Consider the following 13,750-nt stretch of genomic DNA (forward strand, 5'->3'; position numbering starts at 1 on the left):
AAATAATGGCCTGACGTCAACAGTTGGTCTTGCTGTAATGTAAAATAATAACGGCAGGTACTTGCCCACTTATGTAGAGTAATGCATTCTAAACAATCCCATTCCATGATGCCTGTGCCAGAAGATTCCAGGTTACACTTGAATCCAAAAACGTTCAAACATAATGTTGTCAACATATACCATAGGCAAGGACTAACACATTGGATATTTAATGGATATGTTAATGATTACTTTATGATTTTCATGATTTCTGGACACTTCTGCAGTAAACAGCCTCACTTACACCTATTCCAAAGGTAAATGCACGGTTATATTTATATCCTAAAGTAGCTAACACCCTTGATTTCAAGTTAAATTGTGGAATGGCAGGTGTTCTCCCATGCAGGGGTCGTTCAACGCCCCCTGCCTTGATTTGATCATCTACATGCCCATATAAAGTTGGGACACCTAATGTACATCTTGGCATGTTTTGTTAAAGCGTGTGATTCCATGTACGGAATTCCAATTGCATGTGGCGATTTTCAGAAATACTGTTGGTTCTGGGTAAGCATTACATAACCAAAGTAGACCTCAACACCCTGGAACACGGAGAGTTTGACAGGGCATCATGCGAAATCACTCCATACGGGTCGCCCTCCACACCGGTTTCCATTGATTTTGACATCCGAAGTAAAGCGCTCTACTGGACGGATCCCGGTTTGAAGGGCATTTACATGTAAGTTGGACGCAAACGACGAATGACTACATGTACGTATGCTACTCATAATCATAGTATACATAGTAAGGACACTGTAAAGGCATGGAATTACAGAAAATATCGTTCAGACTAAACTTACATCAAGACCATGTTTATGACCTGTATAGTCGGACCTTGATCAGACAATCCTGCTTTTGACATCATGAGCATCGACCTGCACAACTGGGTTATTGCGCATTAACCGAACTTGACCACCAGACCCCAATAGCTGCTTCTTAACATAAGTATTGGTTGCCGAAGGATCGTCCCTGGTCGTCACGAGAACAGCAATAACTTGATACTACAATGTGTCTGTGCACTTCCCAGGTCAAGGTTTAAGGATAATATGGATATAGAGCCAGTTGAGGCTTTGTTCCGAACTGACGTGGATAAGCCAGAAGGACTCGCGGTGGACTGGGTTGACCAAAATGTTTACTGGTCAGATACTGGCCACCACGTCATTATAGCTGCCTCACTAAAGACGCGCGCAAAGACCACTCTGCTGGACTCTGGGTTGGGGACTGTCCGAGGAATAGCGGTACATCCACAAGAAGGGTATGACCATTACTGTCGTCAAACATTAAAAAACCCACCCTGTCTCCTAACTTTTAACATCACAACAGAGAAATTGTTAAAGACCAGATTAAAAGCTTTGTTTCAACAGTGATATACACTTAAGGAGCGAACAGACTATTAGTCTACCTTCACACGCGTTATGTCACTGTAGGCTGCTCTACTGGACAAACTGGGGCGAGTACATGGCCTCTAGGGTGGAGAGATGTGATCTGGATGGCTCCCATAGAATTTCAATCATAACATCAGGACTTCAAACGCCCAATGGACTTGCAATAGGTAATTTACTACCATTAAAAACTAGCTTTCGAGATAAAGTATGACACATAGTCATAAACACAATGGTACACTGTACTGAATGTATGATATCGTAACAATCGTTGAATTTCCTTTTATTCTTTCATTTGCTAAGATATCTATTTCGCTTGCTGTGTGGAATTCAGTACATACACTTAAACTGTACCGACATTTGACTTGAGAAATATTTAACAGATTACAAGGAACGCCGGCTGTTTGTTGGAGACGCCAAGAGAAACCTGATCATGAGTTGTAGTATGGTGGGCAGAGACTGCTACACACTACAGACCAGTGCACATCGGGAAGATCTTGTCTCCCTGGCAGTATATCATGTAAGTACCTCCATGTCACCACCGTGTAGGCTTACACACAGTAGTGTGTAAGCCCTCATATTGCTCCTTGTAGCTTCACAGATATCCCCCTGACTGGTCACAGTAGTGTGTAAATCCTCATATTGCTCCTTGTAGCTTCACAGATATCCCCGTGACTGGTCACAGCAGTGTGTAAACCCTCATATTGCTCCTTGTAGCTTCACAGATATCCCCGTGACTGGTCACAGCTGTGTGAGTTCATCTCGCCCTCACAGTACACCTTGTAGCTTCACAGATATCCCCGTGACTGTTCACAGCAGTGTGAGTTCATCTCGCCCTCACAGTACACTTTGTAGCTTCATAGATATCCCCGTGACTGGTCACAGCAGTGTGTAAACCCTCATATTGCTCCTTGTAGCTTCACGGATATCCCCATGACTGGTCACAGTAGTGTGTAAACTCTCATATTGCTCCTTGTAGCTTCACAGATATCCCCGTGACTGGTCACAGCAGTGTGTAAACCCTCATATTGCTCCTTGTAGCTTCACAGATATCCCCGTGACTGGTCACAGCAGTGTGTAAACCCTCATATTGCTCCTTGTAGCTTCACGGATATCCCCATGACTGGTCACAGTAGTGTGTAAACTCTCATATTGCTCCTTGTAGCTTCACAGATATCCCCGTGACTGGTCACAGCTGTGTGTAAACCCTCATATTGCTCCTTGTAGCTTCACATGATATCCCCGTGACTGGTCACAGCAGTGTGAAAACCCTCATATTGCTCCTTGTAGCTTCACAGATATCCCCGTGACTGGTCACAGCAGTGTGTAAACCCTCATATTGCTCCTTGTAGCTTCACATGATATCCCCGTGACTGGTCACAGCAGTGTGTAAACCCTCATATTGCTCCTTGTAGCTCCACAGATATCCCCGTGACTGGTCACAGTAGTGTGTAAACCCTCATATTGCTCCTTGTAGCTTCACAGATATCCCCGTGACTGGTCACAGCAGTGTGTAAACCCTCATATTGCTCCTTGTAGCTTCACATGATATCCCCGTGACTGGTCACAGCTGTGTGAGTTCATCTCGCCCTCACAGTACACTTTGTAGCTTCACAGATATCCCCGTGACTGGTCACAGCTGTGTGAGTTCATCTCGCCCTCACAGTACACCTTGTAGCTTCACAGATATCCCGTGACTGTTCACAGCAGTGTGAGTTCATCTCGCCCTCACAGTACACTTTGTAGCTTCACAGATATCCCCATGACTGGTCACAGTAGTGTGTAAACTCTCATATTGCTCCTTGTAGCTTCACATGATATCCCCGTGACTGGTCACGGTAGTGTGTAAACCCTCATATTGCTCCTTGTAGCTTCACAGATATCCCCGTGACTGGTCACAGCAGTGTGTTAACCCTCATATTGCTCCTTGTAGCTTCACAGATATCCCCGTGACTGGTCACAGCTGTGTGAGTTCATCTCGCCCTCACAGTTCACTTTGTAGCTTCACAGATATCCCCGTGACTGTTCACAGCAGTGTGAAAACCCTCATATTGCTCCTTGTAGCTTCACAGATATCCCCGTGACTGGTCACAGCAGTGTGTAAACCCTCATATTGCTCTTTGTAGCTTCACAGATATCCCCGTGACTGGTCACAGTAGTGTGTAAACCTTCATATTGCTCCTTGTAGCTTCACAGATATCCCCGTGACTGTTCACAGCAGTGTGTAAACCCTCATATTGCTCCTTGTAGCTCCACAGATATCCCCGTGACTGGTCACAGCAGTGTGTAAACCCTCATATTGCTCCTTGTAGCTTCACATGATATCCCGTGACTGGTCACAGCTGTGTGAGTTCATCTCGCCCTCACAGTACACTTTGTAGCTTCACAGATATCCCCGTGACTGGTCACAGCTGTGTGAGTTCATCTCGCCCTCACAGTACACCTTGTAGCTTCACATATATCCCCGTGACTGTTCACAGCAGTGTGAGTTCATCTCGCCCTCACAGTACACTTTGTAGCTTCACAGATATCCCCGTGACTGTTCACAGCAGTGTGAAAACCCTCATATTGCTCCTTGTAGCTTCACAGATATCCCCGTGACTGGTCACAGCAGTGTGTAAACCCTCATATTGCTCCTTGTAGCTCCACAGATATCCCCGTGACTGGTCACAGTAGTGTGTAAACCCTCATATTGCTCCTTGTAGCTTCACAGATATCCCCGTGACTGGTCACAGCAGTGTGTAAACCCTCATATTGCTCCTTGTAGCTTCACATGATATCCCCGTGACTGGTCACAGCTGTGTGAGTTCATCTCGCCCTCACAGTACACTTTGTAGCTTCACAGATATCCCCGTGACTGGTGACAGCTGTGTGAGTTCATCTCGCCCTCACAGTACACCTTGTAGCTTCACAGATATCCCCGTGACTGTTCACAGCAGTGTGAGTTCATCTCGCCCTCACAGTACACTTTGTAGCTTCACAGATATCCCCATGACTGGTCACAGTAGTGTGTAAACTCTCATATTGCTCCTTGTAGCTTCACATGATATCCCCGTGACTGGTCACAGTAGTGTGTAAACCCTCATATTGCTCCTTGTAGCTTCACAGATATCCCCGTGACTGGTCACAGCAGTGTGTTAACCCTCATATTGCTCCTTGTAGCTTCACAGATATCCCCGTGACTGGTCACAGCTGTGTGAGTTCATCTCGCCCTCACAGTTCACTTTGTAGCTTCACAGATATCCCCGTGACTGTTCACAGCAGTGTGAAAACCCTCATATTGCTCCTTGTAGCTTCACAGATATCCCCGTGACTGGTCACAGCAGTGTGTAAACCCTCATATTGCTCTTTGTAGCTTCACAGATATCCCCGTGACTGGTCACAGTAGTGTGTAAACCCTCATATTGCTCCTTGTAGCTTCACAGATATCCCCGTGACTGTTCACAGCAGTGTGTAAACCCTCATATTGCTCCTTGTAGCTCCACAGATATCCCCGTGACTGGTCACAGTGGTGTGTAAACCCTCATATTGCTCCTTGTAGCTTCACAGATATCCCCGTGACTGGTCACAGCAGTGTGTAAACCCTCATATTGCTCCTTGTAGCTTCACATGATATCCCCGTGACTGGTCACAGCTGTGTGAGTTCATCTCGCCCTCACAGTACACTTTGTAGCTTCACAGATATCCCCGTGACTGGTCACAGCTGTGTGAGTTCATCTCGCCCTCACAGTACACCTTGTAGCTTCACATATATCCCCGTGACTGTTCACAGCAGTGTGAGTTCATCTCGCCCTCACAGTACACTTTGTAGCTTCACAGATATCCCCGTGACTGTTCACAGCAGTGTGAAAACCCTCATATTGCTCCTTGTAGCTTCACAGATATCCCCGTGACTGGTCACAGCAGTGTGTAAACCCTCATATTGCTCCTTGTAGCTTCACAGATATCCCCGTGACTGGTCACAGCTGTGTGTAAACCCTCATATTGCTCCTTGTAGCTTCACAGATATCCCCGTGACTGGTCACAGTAGTGTGTAAACCCTCATATTGCTCCTTGTAGCTTCACGGATATCCCCGTGACTGGTCACAGCTGTGTGTAAACCCTCATATTGCTCCTTGTAGCTTCACAGATATCCCCGTGACTGTTCACAGCAGTGTGTAAACCCTCATATTGCTCCTTGTAGCTCCACAGATATCCCCGTGACTGGTCACAGTAGTGTGTAAACCCTCATATTGCTCCTTGTAGCTTCACAGATATCCCCGTGACTGGTCACAGCAGTGTGTAAACCCTCATATTGCTCCTTGTAGCTTCACATGATATCCCCGTGACTGGTCACAGCTGTGTGAGTTCATCTCGCCCTCACAGTACACTTTGTAGCTTCACAGATATCCCCGTGACTGGTCACAGCTGTGTGAGTTCATCTCGCCCTCACAGTACACCTTGTAGCTTCACAGATATCCCCGTGACTGTTCACAGCTGTGTGAGTTCATCTCGCCCTCACAGTACACTTTGTAGCTTCACAGATATCCCCATGACTGGTCACAGTAGTGTGTAAACTCTCATATTGCTCCTTGTAGCTTCACATGATATCCCCGTGACTGGTCACAGTAGTGTGTAAACCCTCATAATGCTCCTTGTAGCTTCACAGATATCCCCGTGACTGGTCACAGCAGTGTGTTAACCCTCATATTGCTCCTTGTAGCTTCACAGATATCCCCGTGACTGGTCACAGCTGTGTGAGTTCATCTCGCCCTCACAGTTCACTTTGTAGCTTCACAGATATCCCCGTGACTGTTCACAGCAGTGTGAAAACCCTCATATTGCTCCTTGTAGCTTCACAGATATCCCCGTGACTGGTCACAGCAGTGTGTAAACCCTCATATTGCTCTTTGTAGCTTCACAGATATCCCCGTGACTGGTCACAGTAGTGTGTAAACCCTCATATTGCTCCTTGTAGCTTCACAGATATCCCGTGACTGTTCACAGCAGTGTGTAAACCCTCATATTGCTCCTTGTAGCTCCACAGATATCCCCGTGACTGGTCACAGTAGTGTGTAAACCCTCATATTGCTCCTTGTGGCTTCACAGATATCACCGTGACTGGTCACAGCAGTGTGTAAACCCTCATATTGCTCCTTGTAGCTTCACATGATATCCCCGTGACTGGTCACAGCTGTGTGAGTTCATCTCGCCCTCACAGTACACTTTGTAGCTTCACAGATATCCCCGTGACTGGTCACAGCTGTGTGAGTTCATCTCGCCCTCACAGTACACCTTGTAGCTTCACATATATCCCCGTGACTGTTCACAGCAGTGTGAGTTCATCTCGCCCTCACAGTACACTTTGTAGCTTCACAGATATCCCCGTGACTGGTCACAGTAGTGTGTAAACCCTCATATTGCTCCTTGTAGCTTCACATGATATCCCGTGACTGGTCACAGTAGTGTGTAAACCCTCATATTGCTCCTTGTAGCTTCACAGATATCCCCGTGACTGGTCACAGCTGTGTGTAAACCCTCATATTGCTCCTTGTAGCTTCACAGATATCCCCGTGACTGGTCACAGTAGTGTGTAAACCCTCATATTGCTCTTTTAGCTTCACGGATATCCCGTGACTGGTCACAGCAGTGTGTAAACCCTCATATTGCTCCTTGTAGCTTCACAGATATCCCGTGACTGTTCACAGCAGTGTGTAAACCCTCATATTGCTCCTTGTAGCTCCACAGATATCCCCGTGACTGGTCACAGTAGTGTGTAAACCCTCATATTGCTCCTTGTAGCTTCACAGATATCCCGTGACTGGTCACAGCAGTGTGTAAACCCTCATATTGCTCCTTGTAGCTTCATGATATCCCCGTGACTGGTCACAGCTGTGTGAGTTCATCTCGCCCTCACAGTACACTTTGTAGCTTCACAGATATCCCGTGACTGGTCACAGCTGTGTGAGTTCATCTCGCCCTCACAGTACACCTTGTAGCTTCACAGATATCCCCGTGACTGTTCACAGCAGTGTGAGTTCATCTCGCCCTCACAGTACACTTTGTAGCTTCACAGATATCCCCGTGACTGGTCACAGCAGTGTGTAAACCCTTAGCTTCACGGATATCCCCATGATTGGTCACAGTAGTGTGTAAACTCTCATATTGCTCCTTGTAGCTTCATGAGATATCCCCGTGACTGGTCACAGCAGTGTGTAAACCCTCATATTGCTCCTTGTAGCTTCACATGATATCCCCGTGACTGGTCACAGCAGTGTGTAAACCCTCATATTGCTCCTTGTAGCTCCACAGATATCCCGTGACTGGTCACAGTAGTGTGTAAACCCTCATATTGCTCCTTGTAGCTTCACAGATATCCCCGTGACTGGTCACAGCAGTGTGTAAACCCTCATATTGCTCCTTGTAGCTTCACATGATATCCCCGTGACTGGTCACAGCTGTGTGAGTTCATCTCGCCCTCACAGTACACTTTGTAGCTTCACAGATATCCCCGTGACTGGTCACAGCAGTGTGAGTTCATCTCGCCCTGACCTTGTAGCTTCACATATATCCCCGTGACTGTTCACAGCAGTGTGAGTTCATCTCGCCCTCACAGTACACTTTGTAGCTTCACAGATATCCCCATGACTGGTCACAGTAGTGTGTAAACTCTCATATTGCTCCTTGTAGCTTCACATGATATCCCCGTGACTGGTCACAGTAGTGTGTAAACCCTCATATTGCTCCTTGTAGCTTCACAGATATCCTCGTGACTGGTCACAGCAGTGTGTTAACCCTCATATTGCTCCTTGTAGCTTCACAGATATCCCCGTGACTGGTCACAGCTGTGTGAGTTCATCTCGCCCTCACAGTTCACTTTGTAGCTTCACAGATATCCCCGTGACTGTTCACAGCAGTGTGAAAACCCTCATATTGCTCCTTGTAGCTTCACAGATATCCCCGTGACTGGTCACAGCAGTGTGTAAACCCTCATATTGCTCCTTGTAGCTCCACAGATATCCCCGTGACTGGTCACAGTAGTGTGTAAACCCTCATATTGCTCCTTGTAGCTTCACAGATATCCCCGTGACTGGTCACAGCAGTGTGTAAACCCTCATATTGCTCCTTGTAGCTTCACATGATATCCCCGTGACTGGTCACAGCTGTGTGAGTTCATCTCGCCCTCACAGTACACTTTGTAGCTTCACAGATATCCCCGTGACTGGTCACAGCTGTGTGAGTTCATCTCGCCCTCACAGTACACCTTGTAGCTTCACAGATATCCCCGTGACTGTTCACAGCAGTGTGAGTTCATCTCGCCCTCACAGTACACTTTGTAGCTTCACAGATATCCCCCTGACTGGTCACAGCAGTGTGTAAACCCTCATATTGCTCCTTGTAGCTTCACATGATATCCCCCTGACTGGTCACAGTAGTGTGTAAACTCTCATATTGCTCCTTGTAGCTTCACAGATATCCCCGTGACTGGTCACAGCAGTGTGTAAACCCTCATATTGCTCCTTGTAGCTTCACATGATATCCCCGTGACTGGTCACAGCAGTGTGAAAACCCTCATATTGCTCCTTGTAGCTTCACAGATATCCCCGTGACTGGTCACAGCAGTGTGTAAACCCTCATATTGCTCCTTGTAGCTTCACATGATATCCCGTGACTGGTCACAGCAGTGTGTAAACCCTCATATTGCTCCTTGTAGCTCCACAGATATCCCCGTGACTGGTCACAGTAGTGTGTAAACCCTCATATTGCTCCTTGTAGCTTCACAGATATCCCCGTGACTGGTCACAGCAGTGTGTAAACCCTCATATTGCTCCTTGTAGCTTCACATGATATCCCCGTGACTGGTCACAGCTGTGTGAGTTCATCTCGCCCTCACAGTACACTTTGTAGCTTCACAGATATCCCCGTGACTGGTCACAGCTGTGTGAGTTCATCTCGCCCTCACAGTACACCTTGTAGCTTCACAGATATCCCGTGACTGTTCACAGCAGTGTGAGTTCATCTCGCCCTCACAGTACACTTTGTAGCTTCACAGATATCCCCATGACTGGTCACAGTAGTGTGTAAACTCTCATATTGCTCCTTGTAGCTTCACATGATATCCCCGTGACTGGTCACAGTAGTGTGTAAACCCTCATATTGCTCCTTGTAGCTTCACAGATATCCCCGTGACTGGTCACAGCAGTGTGTTAACCCTCATATTGCTCCTTGTAGCTTCACAGATATCCCCGTGACTGGTCACAGCTGTGTGAGTTCATCTCGCCCTCACAGTTCACTTTGTAGCTTCACAGATATCCCCGTGACTGTTCACAGCAGTGTGAAAACCCTCATATTGCTCCTTGTAGCTTCACAGATATCCCCGTGACTGGTCACAGCAGTGTGTAAACCCTCATATTGCTCTTTGTAGCTTCACAGATATCCCCGTGACTGTTCACAGCAGTGTGAAAACCCTCATATTGCTCCTTGTAGCTTCACAGATATCCCCGTGACTGGTCACAGCAGTGTGTAAACCCTCATATTGCTCCTTGTAGCTTCACAGATATCCCCGTGACTGGTCACAGCAGTGTGTTAACCCTCATATTGCTCCTTGTGTAGCTTCACAGATATCCCCGTGACTGGTCACAGTAGTGTGTAAACCCTCATATTGCTCCTTGTAGCTTCACAGATATCCCCGTGACTGTTCACAGCAGTGTGTAAACCCTCATATTGCTCCTTGTAGCTTCACAGATATCCCCGTGACTGGTCACAGCAGTGTGTTAACCCTCATATTGCTCCTTGTAGCTTCACAGATATCCCCGTGACTGGTCACAGTAGTGTGTAAACCCTCATATTGCTCCTTGTAGCTTCACAGATATCCCCGTGACTGTTCACAGCAGTGTGAAAACCCTCATATTGCTCCTTGTAGCTTCACAGATATCCCCGTGACTGGTCACAGCAGTGTGTAAACCCTCATATTGCTCCTTGTAGCTTCACAGATATCCCCGTGACTGGTCACAGCAGTGTGTTAACCCTCATATTGCTCCTTGTAGCTTCACAGATATCCCCGTGACTGGTCACAGTAGTGTGTAAACCCTCATATTGCTCCTTGTAGCTTCACAGATATCCCCGTGACTGTTCACAGCAGTGTGTAAACCCTCATATTGCTCCTTGTAGCTCCACAGATATCCCCGTGACTGGTCACAGTAGTGTGTAAACCCTCATATTGCTCCTTGTAGCTTCACAGATATCCCCGTGACTGGTCACAGCAGTGTGTAAACCCTCATATTGCTCCTTGTAGCTTCACATGATATCCCCGTGACTGGTCACAGCTGTGTGAGTTCATCTCGCCCTCACAGTACACTTTGTAGCTTCACAGATATCCCCGTGACTGGTCACAGCTGTGTGAGTTCATCTCGCCCTCACAGTACACCTTGTAGCTTCACATATATCCCCGTGACTGGTCACAGTAGTGTGTAAACTCTCATATTGCTCCTTGTAGCTTCACATGATATCCCCGTGACTGGTCACAGTAGTGTGTAAACCCTCATATTGCTCCTTGTAGCTTCACAGATATCCCCGTGACTGGTCACAGCAGTGTGTTAACCCTCATATTGCTCCTTGTAGCTTCACATGATATCCCCGTGACTGGTCACAGCAGTGTGTAAACCCTCATATTGCTCCTTGTAGCTCCACAGATATCCCCGTGACTGGTCACAGTAGTGTGTAAACCCTCATATTGCTCCTTGTAGCTTCACAGATATCCCCGTGACTGGTCACAGCAGTGTGTAAACCCTCATATTGCTCCTTGTAGCTTCACATGATATCCCCGTGACTGGTCACAGCTGTGTGAGTTCATCTCGCCCTCACAGTACACCTTGTAGCTTCACAGATATCCCCGTGACTGGTCACAGCTGTGTGAGTTCATCTCGCCCTCACAGTACACCTTGTAGCTTCACAGATATCCCCGTGACTGTTCACAGCAGTGTGAGTTCATCTCGCCCTCACAGTACACTTTGTAGCTTCACAGATATCCCCATGACTGGTCACAGTAGTGTGTAAACTCTCATATTGCTCCTTGTAGCTTCACATGATATCCCCGTGACTGGTCACAGTAGTGTGTAAACCCTCATATTGCTCCTTGTAGCTTCACAGATATCCCCGTGACTGGTCACAGCAGTGTGTTAACCCTCATATTGCTCCCTTGTAGCTTCACAGATATCCCCGTGACTGGTCACAGCTGTGTGAGTTCATCTCGCCCTCACAGTTCACTTTGTAGCTTCACAGATATCCCCGTGACTGTTCACAGCAGTGTGAAAACCCTCATATTGCTCCTTGTAGCTTCACAGATATCCCCGTGACTGGTCACAGCAGTGTGTAAACCCTCATATTGCTCTTTGTAGCTTCACAGATATCCCCGTGACTGGTCACAGTAGTGTGTAAACCCTCATATTGCTCCTTGTAGCTTCACAGATATCCCCGTGACTGTTCACAGCAGTGTGTAAACCCTCATATTGCTCCTTGTAGCTTCACAGATATCCCCGTGACTGGTCACAGCAGTGTGTAAACCCTCATATTGCTCCTTGTAGCTCCACAGATATCCCCGTGACTGGTCACAGTAGTGTGTAAACTCTCATATTGCTCCTTGTAGCTTCACAGATATCCCCCTGACTGGTCACAGCAGTGTGTAAACCCTCATATTGCTCCTTGTAGCTTCACATGATATCCCCGTGACTGGTCACAGTAGTGTGTAAACCCTCATATTGCTCCTTGTAGCTTCACAGATATCCCCGTGACTGGTCACAGCTGTGTGAGTTCATCTCGCCCTCACAGTACACCTTGTAGCTTCACAGATATCCCCGTGACTGTTCACAGCAGTGTGAGTTCATCTCGCCCTCACAGTACACCTTGTAGCTTCACAGATATCCCCCTGACTGGTCACAGCAGTGTGTAAACCCTCATATTGCTCCTTGTAGCTTCACAGATATCCCCATGACTGGTCACAGTAGTGTGTAAACTCTCATATTGCTCCTTGTAGCTTCACAGATATCCCCCTGACTGGTCACAGCAGTGTGTAAACCCTCATATTGCTCCTTGTAGCTTCACAGATATCCCCGTGACTGGTCACAGTAGTGTGTAAACCCTCATATTGCTCCTTGTAGCTTCACAGATATCCCCGTGACTGGTCACAGCAGTGTGTTAACCCTCATATTGCTCCTTGTAGCTTCACAGATATCCCCGTGACTGGTAACAGCTGTGTGAGTTCATCTCGCCCTCACAGTACACCTTGTAGCTTCACAGATATCCCCGTGACTGTTCACAGCAGTGTGAGTTTATCTCCCTCACAGTACACATTGTAGCTTCACAGATATCCCCATGACTGGTCACAGCAGTGTGTAAACCCTCATATTGCTCCTTGTAGCTTCACAGATATCCCCGTGACTGGTCACAGCTGTGTGAGTTCATCTCGCCCTCACAGTACACCTTGTATCTTCACAAGTGTTAATGTATGCTATTTTATGCAACTCTGCCACCCAACTACTGTTGACTGTACCCATCCAACCATTAAGGACGGAACAAACTGAAATAGCTGTGGACGTGCAAACTTCTTTTTGTAGAACTACGTGTACTGGGCGGACCTGAGGCGCGAGGAAGTCATGAGGATGTACAAACAATCAGGAGGAGACAAGCTTATGGCTCTCGGCAGCGCTGTTGATCCACATAGTGTGAAGCCGTTCCATCCTGATATGCAACCAGAAGGTATGAGTGTATATGAATCTTGCTACACTTCCCGTCTATATTTTATTGAAATTATATCCAAGGTGAAAGACAAGAGCATGCAATCATAGATTTCAGATTTAATACCATGGAACATAACCGTGAACACGCATGGCTGTAGTGGCGATGGCAGTGAAGGTGAAGTTGGCAGTGAAGGTGAAGTTCGAGGTAAAGGTGAAGTTGGCAGTGAAGGTGAAGTTACCGGTAAAGGTGAAGTTGACAGTGAAAGTGCAGTTCGCGGTAAAGATGAAGTTAGCAGTGAAGGTGAAGTTCACGGTAAAGGTGAAGTTGGCAGTGAAGGTGAAGTTACCGGTAAAGGTGAAGTTGGCAGTGAAGGTGCAGTTCGCGGTAAAGATGAAGTTAGCAGTGAAGGTGAGGTTACCGGTAAAGGTGAAGTTAGCAGTGAAGGTGAGGTTACCGGTAAAGGTGAAGTTGGCAGTGAAGGTGCAGTTCGCGGTAAAGATGAAGTTAGCAGTGAAGGTGAAGTTACCGGTAAAGGTGAAGTTGGCAGTGAAGGTGAAGTTACCAGTAAAGGTGAAGTTGGCAGTGAAGGCGAAGTTCATGGTAAATGTGAAGCTGGC

At 47.1% G+C, this 13,750-nt stretch overlaps 1 protein-coding gene across 2 annotated transcripts in view; it reads left to right on the top strand.

Moving 5' to 3' along the window:
• Positions 1-13,750, top strand: part of LOC124254964 (low-density lipoprotein receptor-related protein 4-like) — a 34,113-nt gene that overhangs the window by 15,025 nt on the left and 5,338 nt on the right. For both annotated transcript variants that reach the window (XM_046688804.1, XM_046688805.1), the window contains exons 11-16: positions 267-296; positions 526-715; positions 1,064-1,291; positions 1,464-1,588; positions 1,802-1,938; positions 13,010-13,151. In XM_046688804.1, coding sequence (XP_046544760.1) covers positions 267-296; positions 526-715; positions 1,064-1,291; positions 1,464-1,588; positions 1,802-1,938; positions 13,010-13,151 — 852 coding nt within the window. The remainder of the gene's footprint in view (positions 1-266; positions 297-525; positions 716-1,063; positions 1,292-1,463; positions 1,589-1,801; positions 1,939-13,009; positions 13,152-13,750) is intronic.

The sequence above is a fragment of the Haliotis rubra genome, unplaced genomic scaffold, assembly GCF_003918875.1.
Source record: "Haliotis rubra isolate DU_JTF1 unplaced genomic scaffold, ASM391887v1 Scf589, whole genome shotgun sequence".
In the NCBI taxonomy this organism is placed as follows: Eukaryota; Metazoa; Mollusca; class Gastropoda; order Lepetellida; family Haliotidae; genus Haliotis; species Haliotis rubra.